Here is a 13,853-nt window from a genome sequence, read left to right as displayed (position 1 = left end):
TTGTTCACCTAACTGGGGATCCAAGGGGATGGTTGCATATCTGACATGGCTGATCCAGAGGTTCACATGCTCTACTTGCTCCATCTCTCAGAGATATTTTTCCCATGCTGGTTTCATTCTCAGGCAGGTTCTTTCCAAAGTCACATACAACTTTAATGGATCATCAGTACTTTTTTCTTTTTGAGTTCCTTTCCTTACATCAAAACATAAAAGATTTTATTTTACAATTATATTATTAAAGATGATTATATTATTAAAGATGAATATAATACAGGCTGTATTGTATTCCTTTTCTCCTTCTAATTTTAAAAGAAGTTAAAACATGTTCATGGCTTCCAAAAAATATGGCGGGTGTTAAATACTGTAGCTACTGTGTCTATGAATAAGCCAACCCTGACTCTTTCCACCACATGGAAAAGTTGGTGAGGAGCAAATTTTTTTTTTATTAATTGTGATAGAGTGGCTTTACCATGTTGTGTTAGTTCCTGCTGTACAATGAAGTGAATTAGCTTCACGTACACATATATCCCCTCCCTCTGTCCCTACCCCAATCCCAGTTAAGTCGCCACAGAGCACCAAGCTGGGCTCCCTGCGCTATAAGGTAGGTTTCCACTGTTTTAGACATGGCAGGATCTGGATCTGGATCTGTTTTACACATGGAAGTGCACAAAAAACACCCTCAGTCTCCCGATTCATTCCACCCTGTGTCCACACATCTGTTCCCTACATCTGCATCTCTATTTCTGCCTAGCAAATAGGTTCATCTGTAACAGTTTTCTAGATCCCACATACGTGAGTTAATATACTATATTGGCTTTTCTATTTCTGACTTACTTCACTCTGTATGATAGACACTAGGTTCATTCACGCAGGAGCAAAACTTGACTCACAGTATATACATTGTCCTTACTGCTCATAACCTGGCGTTTATGAGCACTCACAGAGCTCTTTTTCTCATTGTATTAATATATGTTGTTGTGTGGAAGGATTGCTGTGTTCGGGATATGGAAATTTTCTAGTCATACTGGGTCATGTGTCCATGAGGAAGGGAAGGTGATGCTGTGTGTGGTTGACAATCCCGTCAGATTTGCATGGAGTTGGGAGTTGCAGTTTCTAAAAAGAAGAGATGCTGGGCACACAAAAAAGTAATTGGTGTCCATTCCAGCAACACAGTGATGAAACTGAAGGCAGAGAAGACATTTAGTCTATACACAATCTGGCCTTACCAGTAAGTGACTGTGCAGATCAGCAGCTTTGACATTGATTTAGGTTTGCCCCTGAGCAAAAGATGCAAAGTATGTCAGAAGGTGCAAAGCTTCTCCTGGCAGGTGGGCTGGAAAGTTGACTTATTTGATCAGGTACCACCAGTAGTTAGGTGTAAAGTCATAACTTAAGATTCTAGATTTCTACACTTTTCAAATTAAAATTTTTTAAGAATTTGAAGTCAATGGGAATTAGATTCCAAAGATCTTAGCATTTAAGACTCTAAGAATCTATAATCTCTAAAATCATGGAATTTTCTATTTTTAATCCTATTTTCCTTGGAATCTTTGTTTCTCAGTTTTAAATTTTTACAATCTAAAACCACAGACCTTGAATCTGAGAATGTTAGCATCTTATACACTAAGAATGGTTTAAGATAATAGAGTATTAGGATATTTGAATCTTACTGTCAGAATTTTGGCTGTGTAATCATAAATCTTCAGAATCAGAGAAGTCTGAGCTCAGACTACAGGTCACTGGACCCTAAGACCTCTGAACTGTCAGGAATTAAAGTCAGGGAAGAACCTTCTTTGATGTCTGAGGCCTTTATGAGGAGGCACCGGGACAGGCAGTGAGCGTTAGATTCAGAGTCCCCAGTTCAATTTCTGTCCTGGTTGTCTGATCCTAAACCTGCCCTGCACCCTGCCCAGTGACCTCACACTTGCTTGCAGATCCTCGAACCCGTACCTGCAGCACCCTTAGCACTTACCACCCTGTCTTCTTGGGACTGCTTCTCTTCTTCTTGGGGCCAGCCTGCACAAGCTTCCAGTGGTGACTACTCACATGAATAGGATCCAATAACTAGGCAGGTGAGCCAGTAGAAGAGGGCAACAGGCTCCCTGCCAGACCTTTTCCCAGGGGTCCTGTGAGCCTTCTGGAGGCAATGAAGTCTTCTCTGAATACTAGTCCACTGGCAACTGGAATGGAGATCCTAGCCCTGGAGGGGGCTTCTTGTAAGATATGGAAATACCAATGAATCACACCAGGCTCTTGCAACATGCCATGACAGCAACTGCTGTCTAGGGCCTGATGCGTGCATGCGTGCTAAGTCTCTTTAGTTGTGTCCGACTCTTTGCGATCCCATGAACTATAGCCTGCCAGACTCCTCTGTCCATGGGATTCTCCAGGCAAGAATACTGGAGTGGATTGCCATGCCCTCCTCTAGGGGATCTTCCCAACCCAAGGTTTGAACCCACGTCTCTTATGTCTCCTGCATTGGCAGGTAAGTTCTTTACCACTAGCGCCACCTGGGAAGCCCATCTAGGGCCTGATAGTATTACCCTTTATTATCGTAGTACTTTCTTCATTTTATTCAGGTTTCTGATCACCGTTTTGCCACTTTTAACATTAATTAAGCAGTTCAGGTGTTGGAAAATCCCCTGAAACTAGAGATTATCCTAGAAAATCTACTGAGAATAAAACAAAAATGTACCTAGTCCTTAACTTTTCTGGTGGTCATTATTTGTTTTAAGCAGATGTCTTCTTAATGATACCTATGCATATATAATATATGCATATATATTATATTATATATTATATGCATATATATTATATTAATATAACATATATAATACATATATGTTATTTATATTCTATGTAAAAGAACAGTTTGAGACAGCTGTAGAAATTGAAGACAATGTAAAATAGGACAAAATATAAAAAATAATCTAGAGGGAGGGAAAAGAGCAATAGATATTTTCAGGCACTTGAATAAGAGAGGGACAGTAGGTGAGAAAGAGGCTCTGACTTCCTGTCCAACAAGGCAAAAAAGAATCTGGGTAGGAAGGATTTCATTGCCTGGTAAAAGAAAAGAAAAGAGTTGACTTTTAACAAAGCATTTTTTTCTCACACTGCATTTAAGGAGAAAGTTATAGGGCAGTGCTGAGTGTTGTAATGGGCACTGTTATCAACTTGTTGGTTTTGCAAGACGGTATTTTAAAACCTCATGCTTACTGAGTGCCTTCTGTGCGCCTACTTGTGTTGAAAATGCAGGTTCTTGAGCCTCACTTAGAACAAACTGAATTTTAAAAATCTGAGCAGGAGGCCAAACAACCTATATTTGAACAAGCCTTCGCTGAGATTTCAACCCACACAAAAGTTTGAGACCTACTGGTATGGAGATGAGAACAAGGGACAGCTTGGGATTCTGTGTCACCAGGAATCATCCTTCAGGTCCTTTGACCCTCTCAAGGAAAACTGACCTTTGTCTCTGGTTTTACACCTTGACTAGAGAATCTGCCATCTGTTCTTCCCATGAGATTAAGACAAGGGGCATTTAATCAGCAGAGATAGCGTAAAGGAAATGAAATGCATCTCAGCCAGGAGACCTGGGATGTGACTCCAACTTTTTCTTTAATTTATGCTGAGTCCATGGGAAACACATCTTCTGAGTGTGAGTATATCCATCTATAAAACGCGGAATCTGATGTGGTTTTTGTTCAGACAGTGGGAGGAAACGAACATCAAATGACACCATGTGCCAAGGACTGAGTTCTTTATTAAGCGACTGCTATGTGCCAAGCCCTACGAAAGATGCTGGGCATATAGAGATGGAAAAGGCAGGGGCAGTGCCTGTCCTCACATAGCTTGGCATCTAATGGAGAATAAATACAGGCAATAGAAAGGGAATTATAATTCAGTGTGATAAGGGCTGTGACTGGGGAACTCTATACTAGCTAGAAATAGATCTTTTTCTAGCATAACAACTAGAAAAAAATTTTTAACTTTGTATTTTAAAGTATAGCCAATTAACAATGTTGTGATAGTTTCAAGTGGACAGCAAAAGGACTCAGCCATATACTGTATCCATTCTATCCCAAACTGCCCTCCCATCCAGGCTGCAATAACTAGAAAAAAATTTTAAATGCTTTTTACAATAGTAACACAAATGATGAAGTTTATACTATCAAAAATGATAACCATGATTGTTGAAAAGTTTAAAATAAAGACGTAAAAGATTTTAATAAATGGGGAGCTGTATCAAATAAGTGGGAGTGGTAGCTTAATGAAGTCTCAAAAATTTTTCACTGCATTTTTGAGGGAGTTTACAAACCTTCCAAAATTTACAGGTAAGTCAACTTCAAACAGGTAGGTCAACTTAAAAAAATATGAAAGGTGAGAAGGGGCTTCCTGAATCATATATGTAAAAAGACATACTACAAATCTATAATAGTATCATAATATGGTACTGACATTCCAATAGGCAAGTAGACAGTAGAACAAAATAAATAACTCAGAAGTACACAAAGTGTATGGAAACTTGATAAATATAGGGCTATAAAACAACGAGGAGAGACAAGATTTTTAAGAGCAATTGGTGGGACTTCCCTGGCAGCCCAGTGATTAAGACTTTGTGGCTCCACTGCAAGGGTCAAAAGTTTCATCCCTGGATGGGGAACTAAGATCCCACCCCAAGGCATGGCCAAAAAAAAAGAGAGAAGAAGAGACTGATGGAAAATATGGTTTCAAATATGAAGAAAAATAAAGCAGAATTCCTACCTTACAACTTAAAGAAGAGCTCCACGTGAATTCAAGGTAAAAGTATAAGAAAAAAACTAGGAAGCTAGTGAAAGAAAATATTGAGGAATAGCTGTGATGTTGTGGTGAGGAAAGGCTAAATCCCCACATATTAAAAGGTAAAAAATGTGATGGATTTAAGTATATCAAAATGAAGAATTTCTGCTCAATGCAGGCAGGGCAGATCACAAACTTGAAAAACATACTTGTAATATTTAAAGTTGACAAGGAGCAAACATACAGAAGTCCTGAAAGCAATGAAATAATACAGGAAATCCAAAGAAAATAAGCAGTTTTTCCATAAGCAATATGGGAAAATGCTAGTTGCTACCAAGGAGATGCTTCATTAGTAATCAGAGAGATGCAAATGAAACAGAATGAGGTACCACTTTAGCCTGATAAAGAAGGAAAAAATTAGAGAGTTGGAAGAGGATGTTGGTGAGGATGTGGGGGGGTGGGAGCTATAGTCTATAGTCCATTACTGCTGGAGTATAAAAGGCATAGCCATTCAAGGAAACAATATTGAAGTACGTTCAGCACAGTCAATTCTCATTATCTGTGGTAGCTGTGTTCTATTGAGTTGCTGCGAATACACTCAGTCATTCCTCTAGGAGGAGCACAAGATTAGTTTCCTGTGAGCCTCTGGTCACAACATTTTCATCAACTGATGTGATCAAATATATAACCTTGTTTTATGGGTATTTCTGATTGACATATACACACTATTTTATATATGATAGGTAACTAATAAGATTCTACTGTATAGCACAGGGAACTCTACTCAATACTCTCTATAATGACCTATACGGGAAAATATAGAGTGGATATATGTATGTGTATATATGGGCATCTGGTCCTATCACTTCCTGGCAAATAAAAGGGGGGAAATGTAGAATCAGTGACAGATTTTATTTTCTTTGGCTCCAAAATCACTGTGGGTGGTGTGACTGTAGCCACAAAATTAAAAGATGCTTGCTCCTTGGAAGGAAAGCTATGAAAAAGCTAGACAGCATATTAAAAAGCGAGACATCACTTTGCCCACAAAGGTCTGTATAGTCAAAGCTATGATTTTTCCAGTAGTCACGTACGGGTGTGAGAGTTGGACCATAAAGAAGGCTGAATGCCGAAGAATTGAGGCACTCGAATTGTGGTGCTGGAGAAGACTCTTGAGAGTCCACTGGACTACAATGAGATCAAACCAGTCAATCCGAAAGGAAATCAACCCTGAATATTCATTGGAAGGACTTATGCTTAAGCTGAAGCTCTAATAACTTTGGCTATCTGATGCAAAGAGCTGACACATTGGAAAAGACCCTGATGCTGGGAAAGATGGAAGGCAAAAAGAGAAGGGGGTGGCAGAGGATGAGGTGATTAGATAGCAACACCAACTCAATAGACATGAGTTGGAGCAAACTCCAGGAGATAGTGAAGGACAGGGAAGCCTGGCATGCTGCAGTCTATGGGATCGCAAAGAGTTGGACACAACTTACCGACTGAACAACAGCAACAATAGGTATAAGTATAACTGATTCATTTTGCTGTACAGTGGAAACTAACACAACATTGAAATCAACTATACTCCAATAAAAATTAATTTAAAAATCCTCATTTAGTATATACACTATTGATTTATTAACTTTGAACTCATGGCCAACAGCACCATAATCCATGCCTGAATGAAGCTTAATAACACATGTATTTTCTCCACAAGGCACATCACAGACTTTTCATGCTTAGAAGTCTTAGACACCACTTGAGCACTGTGCTTGGGTACCAATTTAAACAGGGAAATTACCAAAAGAGCACAAAAATGCTAAAAGCATGGCAAAAGTAGACCGTGGGAAGGACACTTGATCATGATATGAGTTGAAACAAGAGGGTAAAGTGTTTTCTTGTTAGACCTCAACTGGTAACATGCACATGATGACTCAGATATTTTGCTGCTCTGGGTGTGTCCCTGAGGGACCCTGAAAGTGCCATAAGAATTGGTTTTAGGTTCAGTAGGTAAATGAATTTGCAAACACAGAATCTACAAATAATGAAGAGGAACTATGTTTAGCTAAAGTTTGTGTACACCCATGACTAATGTGTTTGACTCCTTGTTCTATCTTTTAGGGAGAATCTTCCATGGATTCATACAAGGACATACACAAGGGCATTTATCAAGACACACTGATAGCAAAGAGTTAGAGGTAATTTAGGTGGCCTCCACTAGAAAAGTAAAATGTGATGAAATCATATCATGGAATACCAATAAGAACCAATGAAACTAGATTTATAAATAGCAACAGAGACACTGAATGAAAATGTAAGAGATAAATGGAGATGTGTAACATAATTCTTTTTATGTGAATTCAACATGTACATACATGCATATAACAACACTATCTACTTTTCAAAGATATGCTTATATTTATGAACATACATAATGTGAGAAAGGGGAGTGGAGTGGGAATTGGGGGCTTGGAGGTAAAGGGGAAGATAAAACAAGCAAGAAGCCTATACAGTCTAATAGGTATCATGAGCTCGGAGCTCTTTTCTCCTAAGATTCAAAAGGTAAAAATTCAAAAGTGCCATGATGAGGCTTCCCTGGTGGCTCAGGTGGTAAAGAATCTGCCTGCAATGCAGAAGACCCGGGTTTGATCCCTGGGTTGGGAAGATCCCCTGGAGAAGGAAATGGCAACCCATTCCAGTATTCTTGCAAGGAGCATTCCGTGGACAGTAGAGTCTGGTGAACTACACTGCATGGGATCGCAAAGAGTCATACAACTGAGCAACTAACGTGACACTATGATGGGGGAGTAATGAAGTGCTAAGGGGGCACACACAAAGGTATCTACCTCACTTTTCAGGGCAAGGTGCCAGGGCAGGCTCCTCAGAATGTGATGTTTCAGGAGAAGCCTGACTAAGATTTCAGTTGAAATAGACAAAGAGGAAGAGAGAAGGGTGAGTGACTGGTGAGAATGAGAATGAGTTGGCGTGTTTGGCAAACTGAAAGAAATTCAGAATTGCCATGAGAGAGGCAATGGTGAGAATGTGAGGTCAAAGAAGTCACTTAGGGGGAGCCAGAGCAGAGAGAGCCTTTAAGTTCTATTGAGGGTGGTAGGGTGACCAGATCTGTCTGCCAGAAAGCCCATTCTGGTCACGTATGAAGTGGAGGGTGGGCACAGAGGCAGAGAGATGGTTGGAGAGATGGCTGTGCTCCTTTAGGAGAGAGAAGGTGGTAACCAACACCTGCACCAGAGTGAATGAAGCGGGATGGAGAGCAGTAGAGGCAGGCTAGAGATATTTGAGAGATGAAATTTCCCAGTCTCACCCAAATCTTCACAACAACCTCCCAACACCTGCCTGACACCGATAGGACAATGAGTCCCCTAAATGTACCAGGTTTCAAATGCCTTCCCACCCCACTTTTTAAGGCAAACTGCTCCATGAATTCTTGTGTTCATGTCAAACCATGTGATGAACTCCATACATCTTCCTCTGACCACAGCTGATCAGTGGGTCTAGAGATGGACATCTGACAAAATGGCAGCCAGCCCATGGGCTACTCAAGGATCTGTGACCTGTGGTCTGATTTGAAACTATTTGTTAAAATATCTTTTATTTAAAAAAAATATCTTTTATTGTGGTACACATATGTAACATAAAACTTACCATTTGGACCATTTTTAAATGTACATAAAGTAGCATTGAGTCCATTCACAATGTTGTGCAGCCATCACCACTGTACATTTCCAGAACTCTTTAGTCATCCCAGACAGAACTCCATATGCAGAAAACAGTAATTCTCCCTTCCCCACTCACCCCTAGCTCCCCGTAACCACTGTTTCACTTTCTGTTTCTATGATTTGACCATGACAAGTGCCTCATGTAAATGGAATCACACAATATTTATCCCTTTGTACTTGGCTTATTTCACTTATAATGTCGTTAAGGTTTATCCATGTTGCTGCATGTATCAGAATTTCATTCATTTTTGAGGCTGAATTATATTCCACTGGGTGTATATGTTTATCTGTTCACCTGCTGATGGACATTTGGGCTGTTTCCATCTTTTGGCTACTGTGAATAGTGTTGCTATAAACACAGGTGAACAAATGTCTCTTAGGACTCTGCTTTCAATTCTTTTGGGTATATACCCAGAAGTGGAAATGATGGATCATTCATTAACTCTATATTTAATTTCTTGAGGAACCATCATATTGTTTTCCCACAGTTGCTGCATCATTTTTTTTTCAAGCTTTCCAATTGTACCACATTCTCTCTAACACTTGCTATTTTCCATTTTTGGATAATATCCATCCTAGTGGTTAGAAGTGCTATCTCATTATGGTTTTGACTTGCCAGATGGATGGTAATGTCAAGCATCTTTTCATGAGCTTATTTGACATTTGTATGTCTCCTTCAGAGAAATGTCTATTCAAATATTTTGCCCATTTTCTAAATTGGGTGTCACTGTTGTTGTTTTGAGTGGTAGGAGTTCTTAATATATTTTGGATGTTAATTCCTTAATTTATGAATACTTTTCCCCATTGTGGATTGTCTTTTTATTCTCCCGATAGTGTCATTTGATGCACAAAAGTTGAAATTACTTTTTTTAAAACGGGAGATACAGAGAGACTGTGCCAATTAGCAGGTGAGGTGATAGGTGGAAAATATTCTTCAAGAGGAAATTTGGCATAGGGAAAGGGAATAAAGAGCTTGGGCTGGCGTCTAGGGCCAGGAAGAATACCTAGGGCTGTATTGTGAGCAAGAGTGCAGGTCCTGGACACCGCGTGCTACTAATAAGAGAAAACGACTTCGCTCTCATTGTTATGGATGCAATGCTTTGGTGCCTGTACAGGTTTGCTAAGGAATACTTCTTGCCTAAGCATAAGCTCAAGGAAGGGTATGCTCTACTTTCAGGACGCTATGAAGGCCTAGACACCAGTGGTAAATTTCCTGCATGACTGCTATTGACACATTGGTAGTAGCAGTGTATTTTCAGGAAATGAGAATTGAGATGGTAGCAGTTTCAGATGTTTTCCTTGAAGAGAATTTCTAAGTTACTACTCCAGCAAAAACGGCAAGGCTGATTCATATCTATGTGTCAGCAATCCTGGGGGCATTTAGAAATATTAGAAGCTCTACAAGGGAAAAAAACTGAATTTCTTTCTAGTCAAATACTTAAGTCTCTGAGAATCAAAATTGTTTGAATTAATGGAAATGTGACCACAAATCTTGTGAAATTTGGGAGTCACAGCTTAAAAACTGAAAAGCCCAATCCATTTTGTCTGTGAATCAAGGAAAGAAAATCATTATTTTGTTACAATGGAAGAATACCTAGGACTGTATTTTAAGAAGTATTGTTCTAATTATTTGGCTATCTGAATTGTCCAATTTTACCTCTATTGTTATTGGTGTTTGTGAGAAAATAAAGTTCACTATCAATCAGGGTTTTGCAGGATTATTTGGGTTCCAGGGACATGCCATTTTGGTGATGGCTGTCTTTACATCCTTATTCCTCAGCGTGTAGATGAGAGGGTTGAGGACAGGTGTGAGAATAGCATACACCACATTGCCCATGATGTGGAAGTCAAGTGGCAAGTCAGCCCTGTAGGCCACATAGGCTATGGCAATGGATGAATAGTAAGTGCCAACCACCAGGAGGTGGGAGCTGCAGGTGGAGAAGGCTTTTGACCGTCCTTCTTGGGAGCTGATGCGAAGCACTGAGGCCAGGATGTGAGCATAGGAGAGAAGCACCAGGAGAAGGGGCAGGAAGGACACCACCATGGCGATGCAGAAGCCCATGAAGGTCTGGGGTGTGGTGTCAGAGCAGGAGGCTTGGACCACAGCTAAGTGGTCACAGAAGCAGTGGTAGATGTGAGCGATGTTTTCAAAAGCCATGTGGGAGGTCTGCACCACTGCTGGGATGGGCAGAAGGAGGGCAGTGAGCCAGGCACTGGCTGCCAGGGCAGCACTGGTCTGTGGGGTCATGATCACAGGGTAGTGCAGTGGGCGGCAGACAGCCACATAGCGGTCATAGGCCATGACCACCAGGATGAAGGCTTCAGAGCAGGAGAAACTGTGGAAGAGGTACATCTGCAGGAAGCAGGCAGAGAAGCTGAGGTAGCGATCCCCACGCAAGAATAAGGACAGCATCTTGGGGACAGTGGTTGTGGTGAAGAGGATGTCCAGGGCTGAGAGGTTGATCAGGAAGAAGTACATGGGCTTGTGGAGGCTGGGCTCTGCCACCACAGCCACCAGGATCAGGGCATTTCCCACCAGGATGAGCAGGTAGAGGAGGAGAAAGATGAAGAAGATAGGAAGGAAGAGGGATTTCGGCAGAGAAGGGATGCCCATAAGGTAGAAGATGGTCCATGACTCCTCTGATTCATTACAGGCTATAGTCTCCATGATGGTTTAAGGTGGATGCCCAGGAAGTGGGTGGTGGGAGTACTTGGAAACCAGAGCAATCGGTGATTCTGGAATATTAATTATAGAGTGATCACTGTATAATGTAACCAACACTAGAAGAGAAATGATGGGCTCTGTCTTCATCCTCTCCCAGAATTCCCTTTTTCCTTTTAAAAAATTACCTACAATATACCAAACCATGTTACATGCTGAGTATATAACAAGTTGAACAAAACAAAGAAGATCTCTAACTTAATGGAGCTGAAATTTCAGCAGTAGAGAAAGACATTAAGCAAAGAATTGCATAATTATTTAATTTCAGTTGTGCTAAGTGCTGTGGAAGAACTCTGTTGGTCCCCTCGTCCATGTCGCATATGATCCTTCAGGGATATTGAGTCTGTTAAACCATGTCCTTGAGCTCCTTTCTCTTTGGCATTGCTTTAAGTTTTTTAAAAAATGACATCTTTGTCACCACCTTGCTAGGGAGGCCTGATTTCTCTGAAGTTTATAGCAACATGCTATCTTCTCATCGTAATTATTGACCAGGAATGGCTCCCTCTTCCTTGTTGGCTTGATGCAGTGGTTCTGCCTGTCTCTAAGTTGAGTACTCCCTTTTCTGTCTCTGGATGTGGGGCTCTTTGTCACATTGCAGTGACGGGAGTGACACTGAAAATCCCTTTGGCGGAAAGAGCCATTCCTGATTGGAGTCGGAACTGAGTATAGATTCTCCTGCAACTGGGCAGCAACAGAGAATCCAGGGAGTATATCTGTGTTACTCTTGAACTTGCCTCTCTGCTGGCATGCAGCTCAGCTCAAACTCCTGTTTGGCACGCCCATTCTTCACTAGGCTTCTCTGTCCCTGGTCATTGCTTGAGAAGCATTTTAGATGGAAAGGAACTGGAGGTTTGCTTGCAATGACTGCTCCAAGGCCAAAGAACCCCCCTACCCCCTGCCAAGAAGGAATCAGGAGGAAGTGTTTTCGTAGATATGGGGGGATTGAATTAAGAGAAATACTGATTGGCCATCTACTTGATACTTGCCCCTTGGGCTAAACAATCTCTGTTCCCATTGCAAGCAAGTCCATGTTAATCCTGGTGATTCTGTGAGCAGGGCCCCACACTTTTCCTAGAGTCACCTCTAATTTCTCTCTCTTCTAGAAACACCTCTTATGCATAAAACCATCAATGAAAAAGCTGGAAAAAACTTTTAATTTTCAGATCTAACCAGTTTTCCTCCTGAAGGCAAGAGGCTGAGCACAAAAACGGTGGGAACTTTCCCAGGTACCAATGGCACTGGATGCAGAGTCATCCCCAGAACTCAGGTCTTTGATTCCTGGGAGAGGACTCTCTTCTACTCCCCATGTCTTCTGGGGAATCCAGAAGTTCAGCTTTTCAGGGGAGATCATATTAAGACCAAGGTTTTCTGTTTCCCTTTCCACTTTTTCATTGATAATCAGACAAATTTATAATTCAAGTTTTTATCTTGAGTCGCTATAGGATAAGCACTGAGAACTAGTATCTGCAATGCAAATCTTCCTTTAAAATAATATTCCAAAAATCAGACCCCAGGATCTAGCAAAAAAAAAGTGAACCTGTTTTGCACTACCATAGACATTTTTGCTCTCAGACAGGGAGTCGTTTCTGCAGTCCTGGGTGAGGCAGAGCAGGTGATCTGAGGGGCAGAAAGGCTGAAAGGGGAGGCCAGTGGGGCCCTAAAAGGCATCTGTTTTGGTACCCTTCTCATCCCACTTCTGTTCCACTGCTTAGACGATGAAGGAGGGATGCTGAGACCTCAGTGGAGGGGTGGGACATGGCTTTTTATTGCAGGTGGTACTGGACCATCCAATGGGCATATTGGGACACCAGCCAAACAGGGACACCAAAAGTACTTTATGAAAGAACTTGGCATTTTATCTTTCAAAGCACCTTTCAACTAGCCCATCAAAGGGAATATCCAAATTTGGTTGAACTTTCTTACATTTATTTTATAGGTTAGTTAGGGCTCTTATTTTGCTTTAGATTACACACTACATCTGAGTGATGCCATCCTGTGCTTTAGGGACTAATGGGGCACAGAATTTGCCCCAGAAGGTCCTCCCTGGTGGGACTGTCTATGAGAGAGTTACAGTGCAGGTGGGGACAGGGAAGGACAGAAAGACCAATCACTGAGTGTCCAACCTGATGCTGCACTTGATGGACATCATCTCCTCCTTCATCCAGCCCTTTCAGGGAGTGGTTACGCCCCTCAGCAAATGGGAAACCAAGGATTGGAGAAAGACAAGCCCTTGTTCAAGGTCCCAACTGGCGAGGGGTGAGAGCAGAGATGGTTAGGAGGCAAACTGCTGTTAGAGAACTCCACCTTGCAACCAGGAGTCCTGGCTCCTCGACCAGCTCTGCTACTTGCTTTCTGTGACTCTGGGTCCCTGAGACTTGGTTTTCTCATCTGTGTAGTGAGAGGTTTAGATAAAATCTCTGAGGGGTTTCCACTCCAATGAACCCTTTCCTGAGTGTCCACTCTGTGTCTGGCAGAGTCATGTCACATGGCTCTCCCAGCTCTCCTGAGTACCTGCTACCAGCCAGGGGCTTTACCTTCATCTGTCCTGTGCGCCTTAGTGGTCAAGAATATGCACTTATGAGACAGAAAGGACTGGAGTCCCATTCCAGCTCGTACCTGCA

The 13,853-nt window shown here is 41.6% G+C and overlaps 1 protein-coding gene across 1 annotated transcript; it reads right to left on the bottom strand.

The window, feature by feature from the left end:
- Nucleotides 1-10,212: 10,212 nt before the first annotated feature.
- On the bottom strand, nucleotides 10,213-11,178 carry LOC136175985 (olfactory receptor 2AT4-like). Its single transcript, XM_065946154.1, has one exon. It carries the CDS (start codon nucleotides 11,176-11,178, stop codon nucleotides 10,213-10,215), a length of 966 nt encoding a protein of 321 aa, XP_065802226.1.
- Nucleotides 11,179-13,853: the final 2,675 nt, after the last annotated feature.

This window comes from Muntiacus reevesi, chromosome 9 (genome assembly GCF_963930625.1).
Source record: "Muntiacus reevesi chromosome 9, mMunRee1.1, whole genome shotgun sequence".
In the NCBI taxonomy this organism is placed as follows: Eukaryota; Metazoa; Chordata; class Mammalia; order Artiodactyla; family Cervidae; genus Muntiacus; species Muntiacus reevesi.
Note: the sequence above shows the minus strand (reverse complement) of the source record. Positions and strands in the feature narration are given on the sequence as shown.